This window comes from Rana temporaria, chromosome 5 (assembly GCF_905171775.1).
Source record: "Rana temporaria chromosome 5, aRanTem1.1, whole genome shotgun sequence".
Taxonomy (NCBI): domain Eukaryota; kingdom Metazoa; phylum Chordata; class Amphibia; order Anura; family Ranidae; genus Rana; species Rana temporaria.
In genome coordinates this window covers 106,225,659-106,242,919 of record NC_053493.1, presented here as the reverse complement: position 1 = coordinate 106,242,919, position 17,261 = coordinate 106,225,659, and the positions used below count along the sequence as shown (strand labels likewise).

At 40.3% G+C, this 17,261-nt stretch overlaps 1 protein-coding gene across 4 annotated transcripts in view; it reads right to left on the bottom strand.

Annotated features, from left to right (window-relative positions):
* Nucleotides 1-17,261, bottom strand: part of KAT2B (lysine acetyltransferase 2B) — a 105,614-nt gene that overhangs the window by 17,959 nt on the left and 70,394 nt on the right. For all 4 annotated transcript variants that reach the window (XM_040352980.1, XM_040352979.1, XM_040352981.1 and 1 more), the window contains 5 exons: nucleotides 15,749-15,885; nucleotides 12,281-12,489; nucleotides 9,234-9,360; nucleotides 5,185-5,295; nucleotides 421-564 (listed from right to left, as the gene is read on the bottom strand). In XM_040352980.1, coding sequence (XP_040208914.1) covers nucleotides 421-564; nucleotides 5,185-5,295; nucleotides 9,234-9,360; nucleotides 12,281-12,489; nucleotides 15,749-15,885 — 728 coding nt within the window. The remainder of the gene's footprint in view (nucleotides 1-420; nucleotides 565-5,184; nucleotides 5,296-9,233; nucleotides 9,361-12,280; nucleotides 12,490-15,748; nucleotides 15,886-17,261) is intronic.

Here is a 17,261-nt window from a genome sequence, read left to right as displayed (position 1 = left end):
ATGTTGGTGAATTCAAACAAAGTCTCCTTATGCTATACAGTATATAGGATCTTTATGCCCACATCTCACTTTAGGCATGTCTTCCCTGGCATGCTCCAATAAAATCACTGATATGATTGGTTTGAAAACAGTTAGGCCCCGTACACACGACAGAGTTTCTCGGCAGAATTCACCGAGAAACTCGGTCAAAACCCGGATTCTGCCGAGAAACTCTGTCGTCTGTACAGTTTTGGCTCGATGGAGCCGCCGAGGAGCTCGACGAGAAAATAGAGAACATGTTCTCTATTTTCTCGTTGTTCTATGGGAGAAGGCGGCCCGCCGAGCTCCTCGGCGGCTTCATCCCAGAATTTGACGAGGAACTCGACGTGCTTGGCACGTCGAGTTCCTCGGCCGTGTGTACGGGGCCTTATAGTAATTTACCTCCTTCTGTTTCTTTATGATGACCGAAAATTCTGTATATGGTATCCTCGGGTTTAACTCGCATCCCATTAAAGTGGCTCCTTCATAATCCTTTATGTATCCAACATAACGTGCTTTAGGTACTTTAATGTCTTTGGAAAAACCCTAAAAGATGTAAGAAAAAAAAATCTTAGACCAAGATTGTATTTGCTTTGAGATTCAGCTACCTTTGTAAAAGCAAAAAAGGCTGGTCAGTTTGGAAATATTATGACTGATGCACCAAAAGTATGTATGATATAAGTGAGTTAAGGTTTAGGGTAAAATAATACACAAGAAATTGAATTGGAGCTTTAATTTAAATCTCATCTCGGGTCAATAAAAAAACACATTCTTCTCCAGGTCTACCTCCCTTTAACTAACTGAAGAACCCAAATACTTACTTGAAACAGTGTGGGAGGAGGTTGATGTGGGCACTGCCTTGACTGCTAAAGTTGCCAATGACCTGGGCCCACATAGAGTCAGGTAAGTAATTATGGGGTTCGGAATCAATCTTAATGCAAAATTACTTAGGTACAGGGGCTAGAAAATGTAATCTTTTTTTCCCTGGAGTAGAGTTACTTAAAGCATTAAAAGGGCAACATTTCTCACTGGTAAGAGACTGGTGGACAACATTGAAAAACTTGGACCTCTTCTAAAAATGCTCCATAAAAGGCTTCATTGCCCTGGAACATGTAGAAAATTCAGAGAAAAGCCAGAAGCTCTTACCCATCTATGCTTGGGGTGAGTGACTTAAAATGGTTCTAAAGGCAGAAGTTTTGTTTTACCCTAATACATTCTATGCATCAAAGGGGTTGTACCCCTCGTGGTTTTTCACCTCAAGGCATTCTATGCATTGAGGTTAAAAACCACCTGTAGTGCACCTGCCCCCCAGAGCCCCCCTTTTACTTACATGAGCCCGATGGTTCCTGCTCCGGGGACAAACACGCCCACTCCAGCCAGTGTCTCGGGTCCTGATTGGATAGATTTATAGCAGCATAGCCATTGGCTCCCACTGCTCTCAATCAAATCCAATGACACAGTAGCGGGGCAGAGCCGAGATGTCAATGGAAGCAGCAGCAGGACACGGGAGTGCACCCGCACTGGTGCCCCGAGGAAGACCACTTCTCCGATGGGGCACTCGAGAAGAGGAGGAGCCAGGAGTGCAACTGAGGGACCCCAGAAGAGGAAGATCGGGGGCCATTCTGTGCAAAACCAAACTGCACAGAGGAGGTAAGTAAGGAACCTTTAATTATCCTTTAAGGTAAAAATCTTTCTTGGTCCAGTCCCCCCCCATATACTTACCTGAGCCCCATCTTGATCCAGCGATGTGTATGAGAGCAGCTGCTCTTCCGGGTCACTCTCTCCTCATTGGCTCACACAGCAACGGGAGCCACTGGCTCCTTCTGCTGTCAATCACATCCAGTGAGCCAATGAGGAGAGAGCAGGGGGCACGCTCTGTGTTTGATTGGACAATGTCAAATCACAGGAATGCGGCTCAGGATCGAGCCTACTCAAATGCTAATTAAGAACAAAAGAGGATCAGGACAGCCGCACACCAATCCAACGTAACTTTAATGTAAAAAACTGGAAACAGACACTACAAGTCACAGCAAGGGAACCTAGGACAGCTGACGCGTTTCACACTAACTTTAGTGTTTACTCATCTGAGTAAACACTAAAGTTAGTGTGAAATGCGTCAGCTGTCCTAGGTTCCATTGCTGTGACTTGTAGCGCCTGCTTGCAGTTTTTTACATTAAAATAACGTTGGATTGGAGTGCGGCTGTCCTGATCATCTTTTGTTCTTAATTGCCATGTGCATTGCCAGCACCCTCAGTTCCTAAGAAGAACATTTGCACCCAACAAGACCTGCCTGGAGCGGCAATCTCTATCTCTCCTACTCAAATGCTCCCATAGCAAGAGGCTTGCTATTTGGGACACTCGGCAGGGGAGAGGAGCCAGGACCACCGGCAGGGGACCCAAAAAGAGGTGGATCGGGGCTGCTCTGTACAAAACTATTGGACAGAGCAGAAAAATATAACATGTTTGTTATTTAAAAAAATTAACACCTTTTAGAATCACTTTAAGGCCTCGTACACACGATAGTTTAACCAGAGGACAACGGTCTGATGGACCGTTTTCATCAGTCAAAACCGATCATGTGTGGGCCCCATAGGTTATTTAACCATAGGTCAAAAAAAAGCCAACTTGCTTTAAATTTAACCGATGGATTCCTAACCGATAGGTCAAAACCGATCGTTAGTAGGCACAACCATCGGTTAAAAATCCACGCATGCTCAGAATCAAGTCGACGCATGCTTGGAAGCATTGAACTTCGTTTTTTTCAGCACGTCGTTGTGTTTTACGTCACCGCGTTCTGACACGATCGTTTTTTTAACCGATGGTGTGTAGGCGCGATGGACCATCAGTCAGCTTCATCAGTTAACTGATGACAGCGGTCCTTCAGACTGTTCTCATCGGATGGACTGATCGTGTGTACAAGGCTTAAGGCCCCTTTCACATGTGCGTACCGTATGTCCGCATTTTCATCCATCCGTTTGCGGATGAAAACGGGACATACATTGGTCCCTATGTGATTGCGGGTGTCAGCGGATGAACATCCGCTGACACCCGTAATCACCCGCCTCCTCAAAGCTCTGATTTTGCGGACGGAAGCAAATCCTATCCTACACGCGGTAGTGTTCATCCGATCCCCCCATAGGGGAGAGCGGAGAAAAGACAGGGCGGTCCCTGCACAGTGTGCGGGGACCGCCCTGTCAGCCGACGGCTCAGCTGGGATTTTACGGAGGATCCCCGCTGAGCTGACGGACACACGGTGGCGGATCATCACTGATCCGCCCCGTGTGAAAGGGCCCTAAGAGTACTGAAACAAAAAGGTCAGAATGACAGCAAGGCAGAAAGCCTCTATGCCTTTCCAATGAAAGGTTTTCTTAATTGAACCCTCTAATGATTTAACAAATCCCTTATCCTGATATTATTCAAAGTATAAATCTAGTTTTTCTGAAAAGAGCTATCTGATCCTTATTCTAAATATGTACTTGAAAACATTGCTCTCCATTCTGACCAACAAAATACAACAATTATTCAATAGATTATAAAGACTAAGTGGTCCTTAAAGTAAACCTGTTCTTTGCACATGCACACAAAAGAAACAAGTTCACTTTTAATGTCTACCTCACTTAAACTACCTTTTCCTTTACTGCCACTGCTTTTGGTCACCTGGAACATGAAGAATACTACGTACTTTCGGGTATGGGGGAGCATGTGACTTCCTCCTCTTCCTGCCACGTGACCTGGGTGCCTAAACAGATAATCGGTAAGCAGCAGCCTTTTCATGTGATCCTCTGAAATTGATATGTACCTGGTTCCCATGCTGATTCTATGGCTTCAGTTCTTTGAGTCACTGATCAAGTGATGTACATTAGATAAGGACTTCTTACTTTTCTCTGACTTTCTTCATCTAAGAATTTTGAGACTCAAAAATAGCAAAGACAGCAAGTCTCCATAGCAGCCAAGCATCTAGAATTTTTAGAAGGAGGTCAGCAATGGCAGCCCCAAATATTTTTGGGGATAGATTTGCTTTAACCACTTCAGCCCCGGACCATTTGGCTGCAAAATGACTGGGCCACTTTTTGAAATTCGGCACTGTGTCGCTTTAACTGACAATTGCGCGGTCGTGTGACGAGGCTCCCAAACAAAATTGACAAAATTGAGCTTTTCTTCCCACAAATAGAGCTTTCTTTTGGTGGTATTTAATCATCTCTGTGATTTATTTTTGCGCTATAAACAAAAGAAGAGCGACAATTTTGAAAACACAATGGGGGTTATTTACGAAAGGCAGATACACTTTGCACTACAACTGCAAACTACAAGTGCAAAGTGCACTTGAAATTGCACTAAAGTGCACTTGGAAGTGCAGTCGCTGTAAATCTGAGGGGTAGATCTGAAATGAGGGGACGCTCTGCTGGTTTTATTATCCAATCATGTGCAAGCTAAAATGCTGTTTTTCTATTTTCCTTGCATGTCCCCCTCGGATCTACAGCAACTGCACTTCCAAGTACACTTCCAGTGCAATTTCAAGTGCACTTGTAGTGCAACGTGGATTTGCCTTTAGTAAATAACCCCCATTGTGTTGTAAAAAATAAAAGTTGCTTCAACAAAGTATTAGTTTAAGGGTATGCACACTAATGCAACCATATTTAATTTTAAATTTTTACTTCCCTCCACCTAAAAGATTTCAGTTTGTTTTTCAAATGAGTTGTACAGTTTATAGGTCACATTAAAAGGTGGAAAAACTCTGAAATTATTTATCTTTGTCTCATTTTTGTTTACATCACAGAAACCTGACATTTTTAACAGGGGTGTGTAGACTTTTTATATCCACTGTAGTTTGTATTATTATTTGAGTGTTTTTTTTTTTATTTGACTTCTACATCTTTAAAAGTTTGCTTTTCTTCATTTATATGCAAGTGAATGTCAGTGAATGCATGTCTATTGAAACTAAAGTAAAATTACATTTCCTTTTTTTTCATAAAAATGAAATTTCTGACCGAATTGTGGCAATATACATTTTAGGTGAAATAATAAAAAAAAAGTCTGTCTGCTTTTCTCTATCTTCTACTGAATAAGGCTTTTACTGAAATACTAACCAATCTGCGGTTGTAAAAAAGAACAATATACGCATACATACATTTGTAATGAATGTTAATTTGCAGTAACTCATTGTACCTGTTTCTTGAAATAGCCTATTGCATATTCATCAGCGTAGGTGAGGAAATTCAATACATTATGTTTGATGTGATATTCCTTCAAATGATTCATTAAATGAGTGCCATAACCCTGCAAGATAAAACATGAAAAATGACTTTTGCCCGGTAAGTCTGCCCTTTGAAAATACAGTTATCTAGAGCAATTACTAGATTTTCACTGTTACATAGTATGCTTCTCTTTCTCTTCTTTTTCTGCTGCAATAATCTGGACTTGGGTAAAGATGATTACAAAGTCATCTAAACATTTATACTACTTTTTTTCTTTTAAGTAAATGTCTGGGCCAAAAAAATGAAAACAAAACATGTGCAGAACACATCTAAAATATATGCGGGTTATTTACAAGATTCAAATCCACTTTGCACTACAAGTGCAAAGTGCACTTGAAATTGCACTAAAAGTGCACTTCGAAGTGCAGTAGCTGTAGATCCGAGGGGGACATGAAAGGGAGTTAAAAAACAGCATATAATTGGATAATAAAATCAGCAGAGCTTCCCCTCATTTCAGATCTACCCCTCAGGTTTACAGTGACTGCACTTCCAAGTGCACTTTTAAGTGCACTTTACAGTTATAGTGCAAAGTGGATTTGCCTTTCGTAAATAACCCCCATTTTCTCTTTAAAAAAGCTGCAAGAACAAAAGAAAAAATGTTGCAAGAACAAATATCTGATGATCCTGACAAAAGTCCAGTAAGCTATTAAGTTCCTGTAGTAAGCTGCCAATTCTGTCCCTACTGCCCAGCAATCCCAAGCAGCGTTCTCAATTCTACCTGCTGGATTACAGAACTCCTCCTATCCCCGACCCTCTCTGTCTTACTTCACGTACATACAGTATATTGTATATTGACAATTTTTCTGCCACACACTGTGCATGAGGTAATAGCTCTTGGGATATGTAGCTCTGGAGGCCTTGCCTACTTGGTAGGGTGGATAAAAATCAATGATTTTAAAAAAAAGAAATTAAAAAAAAAAGTCAGATTTTTATCAAATTTATTTTAATAAAATGCCTTTGTAATAAAAAATCTATCTGAAGTTAGTTTTCTATTTAAGATACATTAATAATTTAGTTTATTCAGCATGAAATGGAGCTTAGTTATGTAGCATGAGGCTTTATATTCTGCAATATTTCAATTTTTGCGGCTGTTTGTTCTGCAAGCTGAGATAACATGCACTGCATTGATGCATTCACACAATTTCACAGTAACCATGAGATAAAACAAAGTTCAAGAAAACTCCTTTGTTTTGAAAATCTATGTACACTACAAACTTTATGATTGAGTTGGTTCTGATATCAGTTTTATTAACCTGGCAGCTCATTATTCTATATAGGAAACCTTCATTTCGTTTGCAAATATTAAAGATTCTAATTACCAGCAAGAATGAGTACTTACGTTTAACTACTTCAATACTGGGCACTTTCACCCTATTCCTGCCCAGGCCAATTTTCAGCTTTTAGCGCTCTCGCACTTTCAATGAGAATTGCGTGGTCATGCAACACTGTACCCAAATGAAATTTTGATTGTTTTGTTTACACAAATAGACTTGTTTTAAAAAAAAATTGGGGATATAAGTGAAAAAAAGAGTCTCACACATGCAGTATCCACAAAAAATGTTTAGGGCGGAATTTTAAGTATGCCCATGTTGTTTTCAAATATATATACACCATAGTTTGTAGACTCTATAACTTTCAAATAGACTAAATAATTTACACTCATTTGTGATTTTTTTTTTTTTTTTTTTACCAAAAAAAGTATCAGAATACATTTTGGCCTAAATTTATTAAGAAAGATAAATTATTTTTAAAATTGTATAACAAAAACGAAGAAAAACTGTTTTTCTTTTAAAATTTATGGTCTGTTTAAAATTTATATAGAAAAAATAAAAAAAACCAGTAATGATTAAATACCACTAAAAGAAAGCTCAAGAAAATGATTAAAAAAAAAAATCATAAATTGAGTAAAATTGCATAACTGAGTAAAAGTGTGACAGCGCTGAAAACTGAAAATGTCCTTGGCAGGAAAAGGGGTGTAAATGTACAGTCTTGAAGTGGTTAAAATAGCATAAACAAACGCAATGCACTTTTATTAGTTGGTGCCCAGCCCAGCACTCTGGATCACTACAGGTAGCTTAATCATACATAGAAAACCGTGCACCACCACTAGCATTTCCTACTTCTCTGCATGATGCACTCCACTAGTGTGGAATGATGCCTTACTCCACCCAGTGTATTTATTCTTCCAAGAAGTAATCGGGATCGGTAAAGGTACCATGTATTCGCACAGCTAGATATACTGGCATTAACCTTTTATGTAGCGAACCATACTGTTATCCTTCTTGGCTCTACTGACATGAACTGCATATTGAAGAACATAATTAGGATCCAAGAGATATCATTTACAGCAGCTGGGAATTTATTGGTGTAAGGTAAGGTGGATACTAGTAGAAAATTATAGTCATTTGATTATGAGCATTATAAACAGATGTTCAAGAAAAAGCTGTGATTCAGAACAGGGAAGGTTTCACTAAAAGAAATACCCACTGTACATTTACTGAACATTCATCCTTCTGGATTAAAGGAGCAGGGTTTTTTGTTTTTTTTTAAAGCGGGGTTGCGGGCATAATTGTTTTTTTTATTTTTTTGCAAGCTAAAATTTATTACATTAAAAAGTCCCCAAAACATTTTAATAGCTCCCCAATCGTTCCAGAAATCATTGCGAACACTTGCCTTATATCCTCCAGGTCATGCTGTGGCCTTATCCATCATATGTGTGGGCATGTGAAGCCCAGTTCCTTTTTCTTCCTGGTTTTCAGGGAGAGGTGCATTTTTAGGCACAGTAATGCCCAGAGACTCCTGGGAAATGAGAGTCATCATTTCCCAGGAGGCAATGGGGTCTTAGGACAGGAAGTTGAACCACCTATGACCAGGAACTAGGCAGATTACGAAATCTGCCTAGTAACAGCCAGATGGTTACATTAACCACTTCAGCCCCGGACCATTTTGCTGGTCAATGACCGGGCCACTTTTTTTCGATTCGGCACTGCCTCGCTTTAACTGAAAATTACGCAGTCGTGCAACGTGCCTCCTAAACAAAATTGGCGTCCTTTTTTCCACACAAATAGAGCTTTCTTTTGGTGGTATTTGATCACCTCTGCGGCTTTTATCCTTTGCGCTATAAAAATAGAGTGACAATTTTGAAAAAAAATGAATATTTTTTACTTTTTGCTATAATAAATATCCCCCAAAAATATATAAAAAAAAACATATTTTTTCCTCCGTTTTAGGTCGATACGTATTCTTCTACATATTTTTATTACAAAAAATCGCAATAAGCGTTTATTGATTGGTTTGTGCAAAAGATATAGCGTCTACAAAATAGGGGATAGTTTTATGGAATTTTTATTAATATTTTTTTTACTAGTAATGGCGGCGATCTGGGATTTTTATCGGTACTGCGACATTATGGCGGACACTTCTGACACATTTTTGAGACCATTGGCATTTTTATAGCGATCAGTGCTATAAAAATGCATTGATTACTGTAAAAATGTCACTGGCAGGGAAGGGGTTAACACTAGGGGGTGAGGAAGGGGTTAATCATGTTCCCTCATTGTGTTCTAACTGAAGGGGGGGTGGGACTGACTAGGGGAAATGACAGATCGCTGTTAATACATTGTATGAAAAGACGAACAGTAATTTCTCCCCCTGAAAGAACCGGGAGCTGTGTGTTTACACACACAGCTCCCGGTTCTCGCTCTGTAATGAGCGATCGTGGGTGCCTGGCGGTGATCGCGCCCGACGGGCACTAGTATCGGCACCAGGGGGGGCAGGGGGCGCGCGCCCCTAGTGGCCGCAATGCAAAATCACGTTATATTACGTGATTTTGTGCAGCCGAGCCGACCTGCCGCCATAAAACTACAGTGGGCGGTCGACAAGCGGTTAAAGGCAAGCTGTTAATAGAAAGTTCATTTTTAGGGTGGAACTTCGCTTTAAATACTGATAATGATTTCTCACCTTTACTTGCTCATTTGAAGTCACAGCACAGAAGACTATCTCTGTGAATCCTTGGCTTGGAAACATTCGAAAGCAGATACCCCCAATGACGCGTCCATCCTTGATAAGAGCAAGTGTTTTATGTTTCCTAAAAACAGAAATGTTCTTAGAAACATCAATTGCTCAGACTGTAGCATCACAACTCCTAAAAACATAAGGGAAAATTAGCTTTAAGAATGGTGCATTTATTTATACCATCATTTTTAGTGATCTATATAAATTTCCAAAAACTCTTTATGATGCTGTACACCTCAGAAGGGTTGTATTTAAGCTTTAATGAAATCTTCTAGGGAGGTACTTTAGTGAAAGATGCAGCGTCATTCATTCACAGAGTTCTGTGAATGGGAAAACAACTACCATCAGCCATTGCGTCTGCCGGCTTGTAGTTCTGAACTGCCAGGGCGTTGATTAACAATCTAGGTTGTTCACTGATGCATCCTGTCATTCAGTAACTGCCTGCCTGTACAAGGTACGGACAGATAGCTACACTGACAGTCTGCAGCAGCCTAATATTGCTCCAGCGATCTGCTGATCATGGGTGCAATGCTTTACAGCACAGATGTCAAACACAAGGCCCGCGGGCCGAATCCGGCCCTCCAGGCTATTTCATGTGGCCCTCGCACCTCTCCTGCAGCTGCAGGAGAGCTCCAGCCCTCCTCTGGTCCTACTCCAGACCCTTACTTTCTGCTTTCAAGCAATGCATCCAGCTTCTTCCCAGCAGCATAAAGAAAGGGGGGTGCACTGTGATGTAAGGGAGAGTGGGGGGACTCAACTTCTGATGGTGGGGTGGCTCTTGACATCTAATGTAAGGGGAGGGGATGTGCTGGACATCTAATCTTACAGATACAACCGGCCCTTTTGAGGGCAATCATAATGCTGATGTGGCCCACGATAAAATTGTGTTTGACACCCCTGCTTTACAGGCTCCTGATAAAAAATAAAATAAAAATGAATGCACATTTTGTAACCTGCAAAAAGATGTGCATTTATTTTTATTTTTTTTAAATGTGATCCTTTAAATACTACAAATTTTTCCTATTTTTTGCTCTCAGGACGGCTCCCTATATGTGATCTTCGTGAGCAGTTTTCCTTTCTGGTGCCAGTTGCCATCTTTGCCATTTTCTGCTTTTGTGGCCCATTGTTTTATTTGGGATTTGACATCTCCTCTTTTGTTGAGATGAATGCGGTCAGGCAGACTCTGGAGATTATTGCTACCACACCTATATGCTTGTGTTATTATACATGCTGTGAGTATTTGAAATGTTGATGCATACATGGATATTTTACCTCTATTATTTTGAAACTGCTTACCGACATATTATCACTATACAATTTTAGAGAACTGTAATATGCTCTGATATTCCCCTGAAGAAGAAATTACAATATATTTCAAAACATGTTGGGACCTCTGTGAACGCCTGTCCGGCCTGGCCTCCTACTACATGAGACTGACCATGTGTTCCAGAACATGAGCATTGCTTCAATTGTGTGGTATCACATTTGCATCTTGTGTCTCTTATTTCTAACCATATTATTGGTGTATACTATCAGCAATTTATGATGTATTAATAAACTTTAGTTTTATATACACGTGTGTACCTCTGTTATCTGATTGACTACTGCCTTTAGGCCTGATTCACACCTATGCAGTTTTAGTGCTTTTTGCATTTTGCAGATTTGCACTACAGTCCATTTAACATGGTTTCCTATGGAACATCTTCTGTAGTGCAAATCTGCAAAATGCAAAAAGCACTAAAACTGCATAGGTGTGAATCTAGCCTTCGGGCCAGTACACACCAGATGCAGTTCCGTACAGTTTTGTGTGCATTTTTTCTGCACTAAAAATGCATGCACAGTGTTTTTTCCATGTATTCCAATGGCTCTTGTTGGCTCTAGTTCACACCATGCAGTCAGTTTCCGGTCAGTTTCTGGCGCAGAAACTGACTGCATGGTGTGAACTAGAGCCAACTATAGCCATTGGAATACATGGAAAACACTGTGCATGCATTTTGCGCAGAGAAAAAGCACACAGAACTGAGCGGAACTGCGTCTGGTGTGAACTGGCCCTTAAAGTCCCCTTGGGGCCCTCTCTTTGGTTTCTTCTTAAATAATATTGACTGCCCAATTTCACTCTTTTCCAGACCTCAGCATCTTTACCTTCTATTAATGAGCTGCAATTGGTCATTGCCAGAAATCAAATGCAGCAGCATATAATACAGAGATTGGCATAGGGAGCTTATCATGTTAAGATTTTATATGTTAGGATTTTATATTTTCAATGCACAACTACATTAGCTGAGTTGAACAAGTGTGAGAGTGGATACTTGAATAGCGTGGATAGGACTTTATCAAATTGACAATGACTGAATTGAACAGAATGGCAGAGTTTTATTAAGAAATATAATTACTATTATTTTTCTCACTGGAGAAACCCATACAAATGAAATGATTTACTGCATTACAGTCCAGGTTTAACAAGAGCAGAAAAGCTTTTTCAAGCATATTCATGCATCTTTTCCTCACCTGGCACACATTTTTCTTTGATCAGGGTAGGACTAACACACTGAATAGATCTTCACAAGGAAAACACATGCCTTTGATGGATGGCATCTTGAATATATTTTTATTTCTAATCAGTGCTCAAAGAATAGTGCATCTGAAATCTCAAGTTGTTGATTTCAGCATGGGGTTCTGCATTACATCAGGTGCTAGTGAAGCTTTGTACAAAAACAAAAGCACAATTGCTGGCGTGGAATATAAATTAATAACTGCAGGTCACTTAATTTAACAATGTAACACACAAGCATGTATCTGAACAGTACATAATACAATAGCATAAGGGTCTGACATTTGAAAACTTCTACTGAAACGATCACCAATAGGGAACATTACTGACTAAACATGGTGTAAAGAAGAGCAACACTCATTTTACTACAATGAAACATCAGCAGAAAGAAACCCAGGAGATAGCAAAAAAATATATATTTTCACATGCATAAATAACTCACGGATCAAAGACAAGGCGGGTGATATATTCCTTTGGCATTCTTGGTAGCTGATGTGAGAAGACGTTTTGTAAGCCAACAAGCCAAATCATGATCTTTTTATTGGGTTTTTGGTTAAGAGAATTCCCAACAACATGAAACTCAATCACACCTCTGCGCTCTTCCAGCCTGGCTGCCTCATCTCTCGCAGAAATAGCAGACAGAAAGCTGGTCTTTAAAAATATGAAATGGAACGAAAATAATGAATAAGTAACAGCTGAGTAAATCCTTTTAATTTTATTTTATTTTTAACAAAAAGGAGAAGTTTAGTACTGTATATTATAGTTTATGTAAGCCTAATTTCAACATTTACATCTATGACTTTATTAAAATAATCAATTATGAACCAACCATTGGGATCCTTGTACAGGCACCTTCTGGTATAGAGTGGCAACATTCTGTTCCTGTTTACCTGGTGTCACACGGGCTATTAATTATTATTATACAGGTTTTATATAGCGCCAACAGTTTGCCCAGCGCTTAACAAAATAAAGGCAGACATTACAGTTACATTACAATTTGGTACAGGAGGAATCAGAGGGCCCTGCTCATTAGAGCTTACAATCTAAAAAATGGAGGGCCAGATCCACATACATTTGGATGGGCACAGCGTATGTGAGATACACTACGCCGCTGTAACTTACATTTTAATTCTTTGAATCCACAAAGAATTTGCGCCGTAAGTTACGGCGGCGTAGTGTATCTCTCGGCGCCTAATTCAAATCGGCGAGTAGGGGGCCTTTCATTTAAATGAAGCGCGTCCTCGCGACGAATGAGCTGCGCATGCGCTTTTCCTTAAATTTCCCGCCGTGCATTGCGCTAAATGACGTCGCAACGACATCATTTTTTTAACTTAGACGTGAATTACGTTCATCCCTATTCACGGACGACTTACGCAAAAAAATAATAATTCAAATTTCGACGCGGGAACGACGGCCATACTTAACATGGCAAGTCTAATTATACGCTGCAAAATACCAGCTTTAACTATACGACGGAAAAAGCCGACTAGAGACGACGTAAGAGAATGCGTCGGCCGCATCGGAAAAAGCTAATTTGCATACCCGACGTGGAAAACGACGCAAACTCCACCCAGCGGACGCCGAAGTATTGCATCTACGATTCGTACGCCTGTCGGATCGAGCCCAGATGCCGTCGTATCTTGGTTTGAGGATTCAAACTAAAGATACGACGCGGGAAATTTGAAAGTACACCGGCGTATCAGTAGATACGCCGGCGTACTCCCTCTGTGGATCTGGCCCGGAGACCACAAGTCGTTCCCTGGTATGGTTCACTGTTATCCCCACTGGCTTTTTCAACACACATTACCCAGACATGATTCATTGTTATCCTCATCAAGAAACCCGCCCTGAGAAATGCCATGTAGCTATTGCTGAATTGCATGCATGTAAACAGGGATATGCTGCAAAGAGACTGCAGAAGAGCAGCAGCACTGAGGTGCAACGAGGTATGAGAATAAATGTGGAAACATGTATACTATGTGAAAATGGCACTGCATATGTCACACACTGCTTTAGCAAAAAAAAAAAATGCCATTTAGTTTATGTTATTTTTAAATCATTAAAACAGTAGATAAATTAGAGTAGGCTTAAAGTTGAACTTTACTCACCTTGAATCCAGCGTTGTGCCAATGACATCTTGGGGCCGCCAGCTTCTGGGTCTCAATTTGCTGCCCGCTGTCACTGGCGAGATGACGTCACTGTGCGGCAGTTCGTCCGATTGGGCATTGCTCTTCTACAATAAAAATCCTACCTGTCTGCCTATTTTCATTTTGGGGCCTAAAGTTCCACTTCAAGTCAAATCTAACAGGCAAATAATTTTAAGAAGCTGGGGAATATGCATCCATTAAACATTACCATTATTATTTAATGGTTTTGACATTACTGTAGATGTGAGAGAGATACGTTTAAATATTTTCACCAAGGCATTTTAATAGCCTTGCTCCTATGTATAGTATAGTTTGCCTTTATTGTGACATTGTGCACATTGTGACTACACTGGATCATTACATATGCAGGCTTTGTTTCCTGGTTGTGTTTGCCAATTATCTCACTGCAATTTTACAAGTCAGGTTTTGTCTGTATGGAATAAATAAACTCTGTAGATTCTAATTACACAAAACACCCAAAATGTTTCTAGTAGCCAAAGGCCAAATGGCTAGTCACATATTGGACCACAAGCATAGCAATTGTTTTTATTTATTTATATTACGCTAAAGGTACATTGTTACTCAAAACAATAATGTGATTTTGCAACAATGACACTTGCCTATTGATTTATATGAAGTGTGAGAGCTTTAATGTCAGGCTCACTTTAACAAATAATACATCCAAGAAAAGTTGGACCTGACTGTTGGATTTACACACAGGCTGAATGTCAGGCAACATCGACTGGTTTAATAAAAACAGGCCGCCGTGAAGCCGGCCAACCGGTCAGTTTCTGTCGGAACAGCATGCTGGAAAACCCGCAGCCGACTGACCAATGGCTGTAAGAGCTGACCAGAGCATTCTGGCGGGAAGAGGGGTGTCCCCCTATCAGAACACAATAGCTCAGCAGGGAAAAGCACTGTACCAACATCAGATTGTTAGTACAGTGGCTCCGATCTTAGTTTTCATTTTGTTTTCGTTGAACCCGCTGGGTTTAACAAAAAAAAACTAGTAGTGTGTACTAGACTTAATGCGGAGTTCCGCCAAATTATAATTTTTTTTTTTAAAAGTCAGCAGCTACAAATACTGTACTTTATACTACTTTTAAAATAAAGACACTTACCTGTCCAGGTTGCCCATGATGCCGGCACCCGTAGCCAATCTGTCCCTTGGCTCTCGGGTGGAGGCGCCGCCATCTTCAGTAAGGGAATAAGGAAGTGAAGCCTTGAGCTGCGCGATCCCAGTGGTACCTTCTGTCTTCTGGGATCTGTGTCTCTCAGAAGACAGCGGGGGGGGGGGGCGGAGGAGAAGTGGGCGCAAAATACCTGCAGACAGGTATCTGCTCCCCCTTGAAAGGTGCCAAATGTGACACCGGAAGGGGGGGGGGGGGATTCCGAAAAGCGGAATTTCCATTTTTGGGTGGAACGCCGCTTTAAGTATATTTCTTTCAAATATCCACACAAACTAACAAAATCCAAATTCTCACCATTTCCTCTTCACTTTGCAGAACCATGGTCTGCTTCATGGTATTAAACCTATATTTGACATGGCTAACTTTTTCCATGACAATATTATTTGCAGTGTACTTTCTTTATTGCAGGAGAAATATGTCAACTAAAATGTTTCTTATAAAATACTTTGCTTGATGTAAGTTTTTCATCTATCTAAATGCATTGTGCATTTTTTCTATTAATTCCTCATCAGCATAAAATGACCATGATAAGGAAAAGTTATGATACCATTTTTCATGATATTGTAGACTTACCTCAGGGCCCAGCATGGCAGCAGGATCAGTGATAGTAGACATTACTTCATTGATTAGTTCAATAGGAATGTCTCCTACTGTTCTGGGTCTTTTGGATTCTTCTGCAGAATAAGGTTCACTACTTTTCCTTTTGTCACCTGAAAAAAAGTGATGTTTTTTTTTAGTGATTTTGAGTGAATACACTGTGTATAATCGATACAAACAGCATGCATTGATTTGTAATTCGCATAAACCCATATTTTGTTCACAATAGAAAAAAAATAAAATGTATAAACTGAGAAAATGTACGATTTTAAAAATAAAATGAGTTTTGCAAATAAAGGCAGCAACACATTTTAAAGAAATTGGGACAGGGCAAGAAAGAGTTGACAAATTGGTACTAATAGGGAAGAGCTGGAAGAACATTTTGCAACTAAATAGGCTAACTAGAAACAGGTCAGTAACATGATTAGGTATAAAAAGAGCATCTTAGAGAGTCAGAGGGGGTTATTTACTAAAGGCAAATCCACAAATCCACAATCCTACAGTACAGGCATACCCCGCTTTAAGTACACTCACTTTACATACACTCGCGAGTAAGGACATACCCCCGAGTGTATGTAAAGTGCCTTACAAGTACTGTACAGACATTTTTCAGATGCAGTAGAAGGAGCTGAAGCTTCGAGAGCATAGCCCGCCCTGTTCCAGTGTGCCCCTGACACCCCCACTACAGCCCCTGAGACCTCAACTACAGCTCCTGACACCCCAAATACAGCCCCTGACCCCCTACTACACCCTAGAAGTGAAAAAAGGTATTGTTTCACTTTAAGTACATTTTCGTTTTACATACATGCTCTGGTCCCATTGTGTACTTAAATGTGGGGTATGCCTGTACTTGAACTTGCACTGAAAGTGCACTTGGAAATGCAGTCGCTGTAGATCCGAGGGGGATATGCAAGGAAAATAAAAAACAGCATTTTAGCTTGCACATGATTGGATGATAAAATCAGCAGAGCTTCCCCTCATTTCAAATCTACCCCTCAGATTTACAGCAATTCTAGTTCCAAGTTTTTTTTATAAACATTTTTGTGGCTATAAGTAAGTAGAACTATCTACTGCACAATGATTCGGGATTTCATATACTATTGAGTACTCATTACACCCCCTTGATGTTGCCTTGGAACCTGTGTTCTATCTTACCACTACTCCTGTGCCTCTGGATGGTGTATGTTATGAAGAAACACATCAGATGGAGCTAAGAAGTGATAACATCACGCCTGCTGTTTTTTTTTATTTTTTATATGTGAATACTTCTCTGTTTTAAATAAATGGAATGCCAATTCATGCTACAATATGAAGTTCCTCTGTTTTATCCCCCTTGTTGGTTACCATCTGGCTTGACCTCTATGGAGTTACGAGTAGCTGAGACACTACAGTATGTACATTACACCTGGAGTGCCTCGGTGTGATTAAGCTTTCTAATACCTCCCACTACCTGAGGTCCTAGGTAGCCCACACATTTTTGTTCAACCAA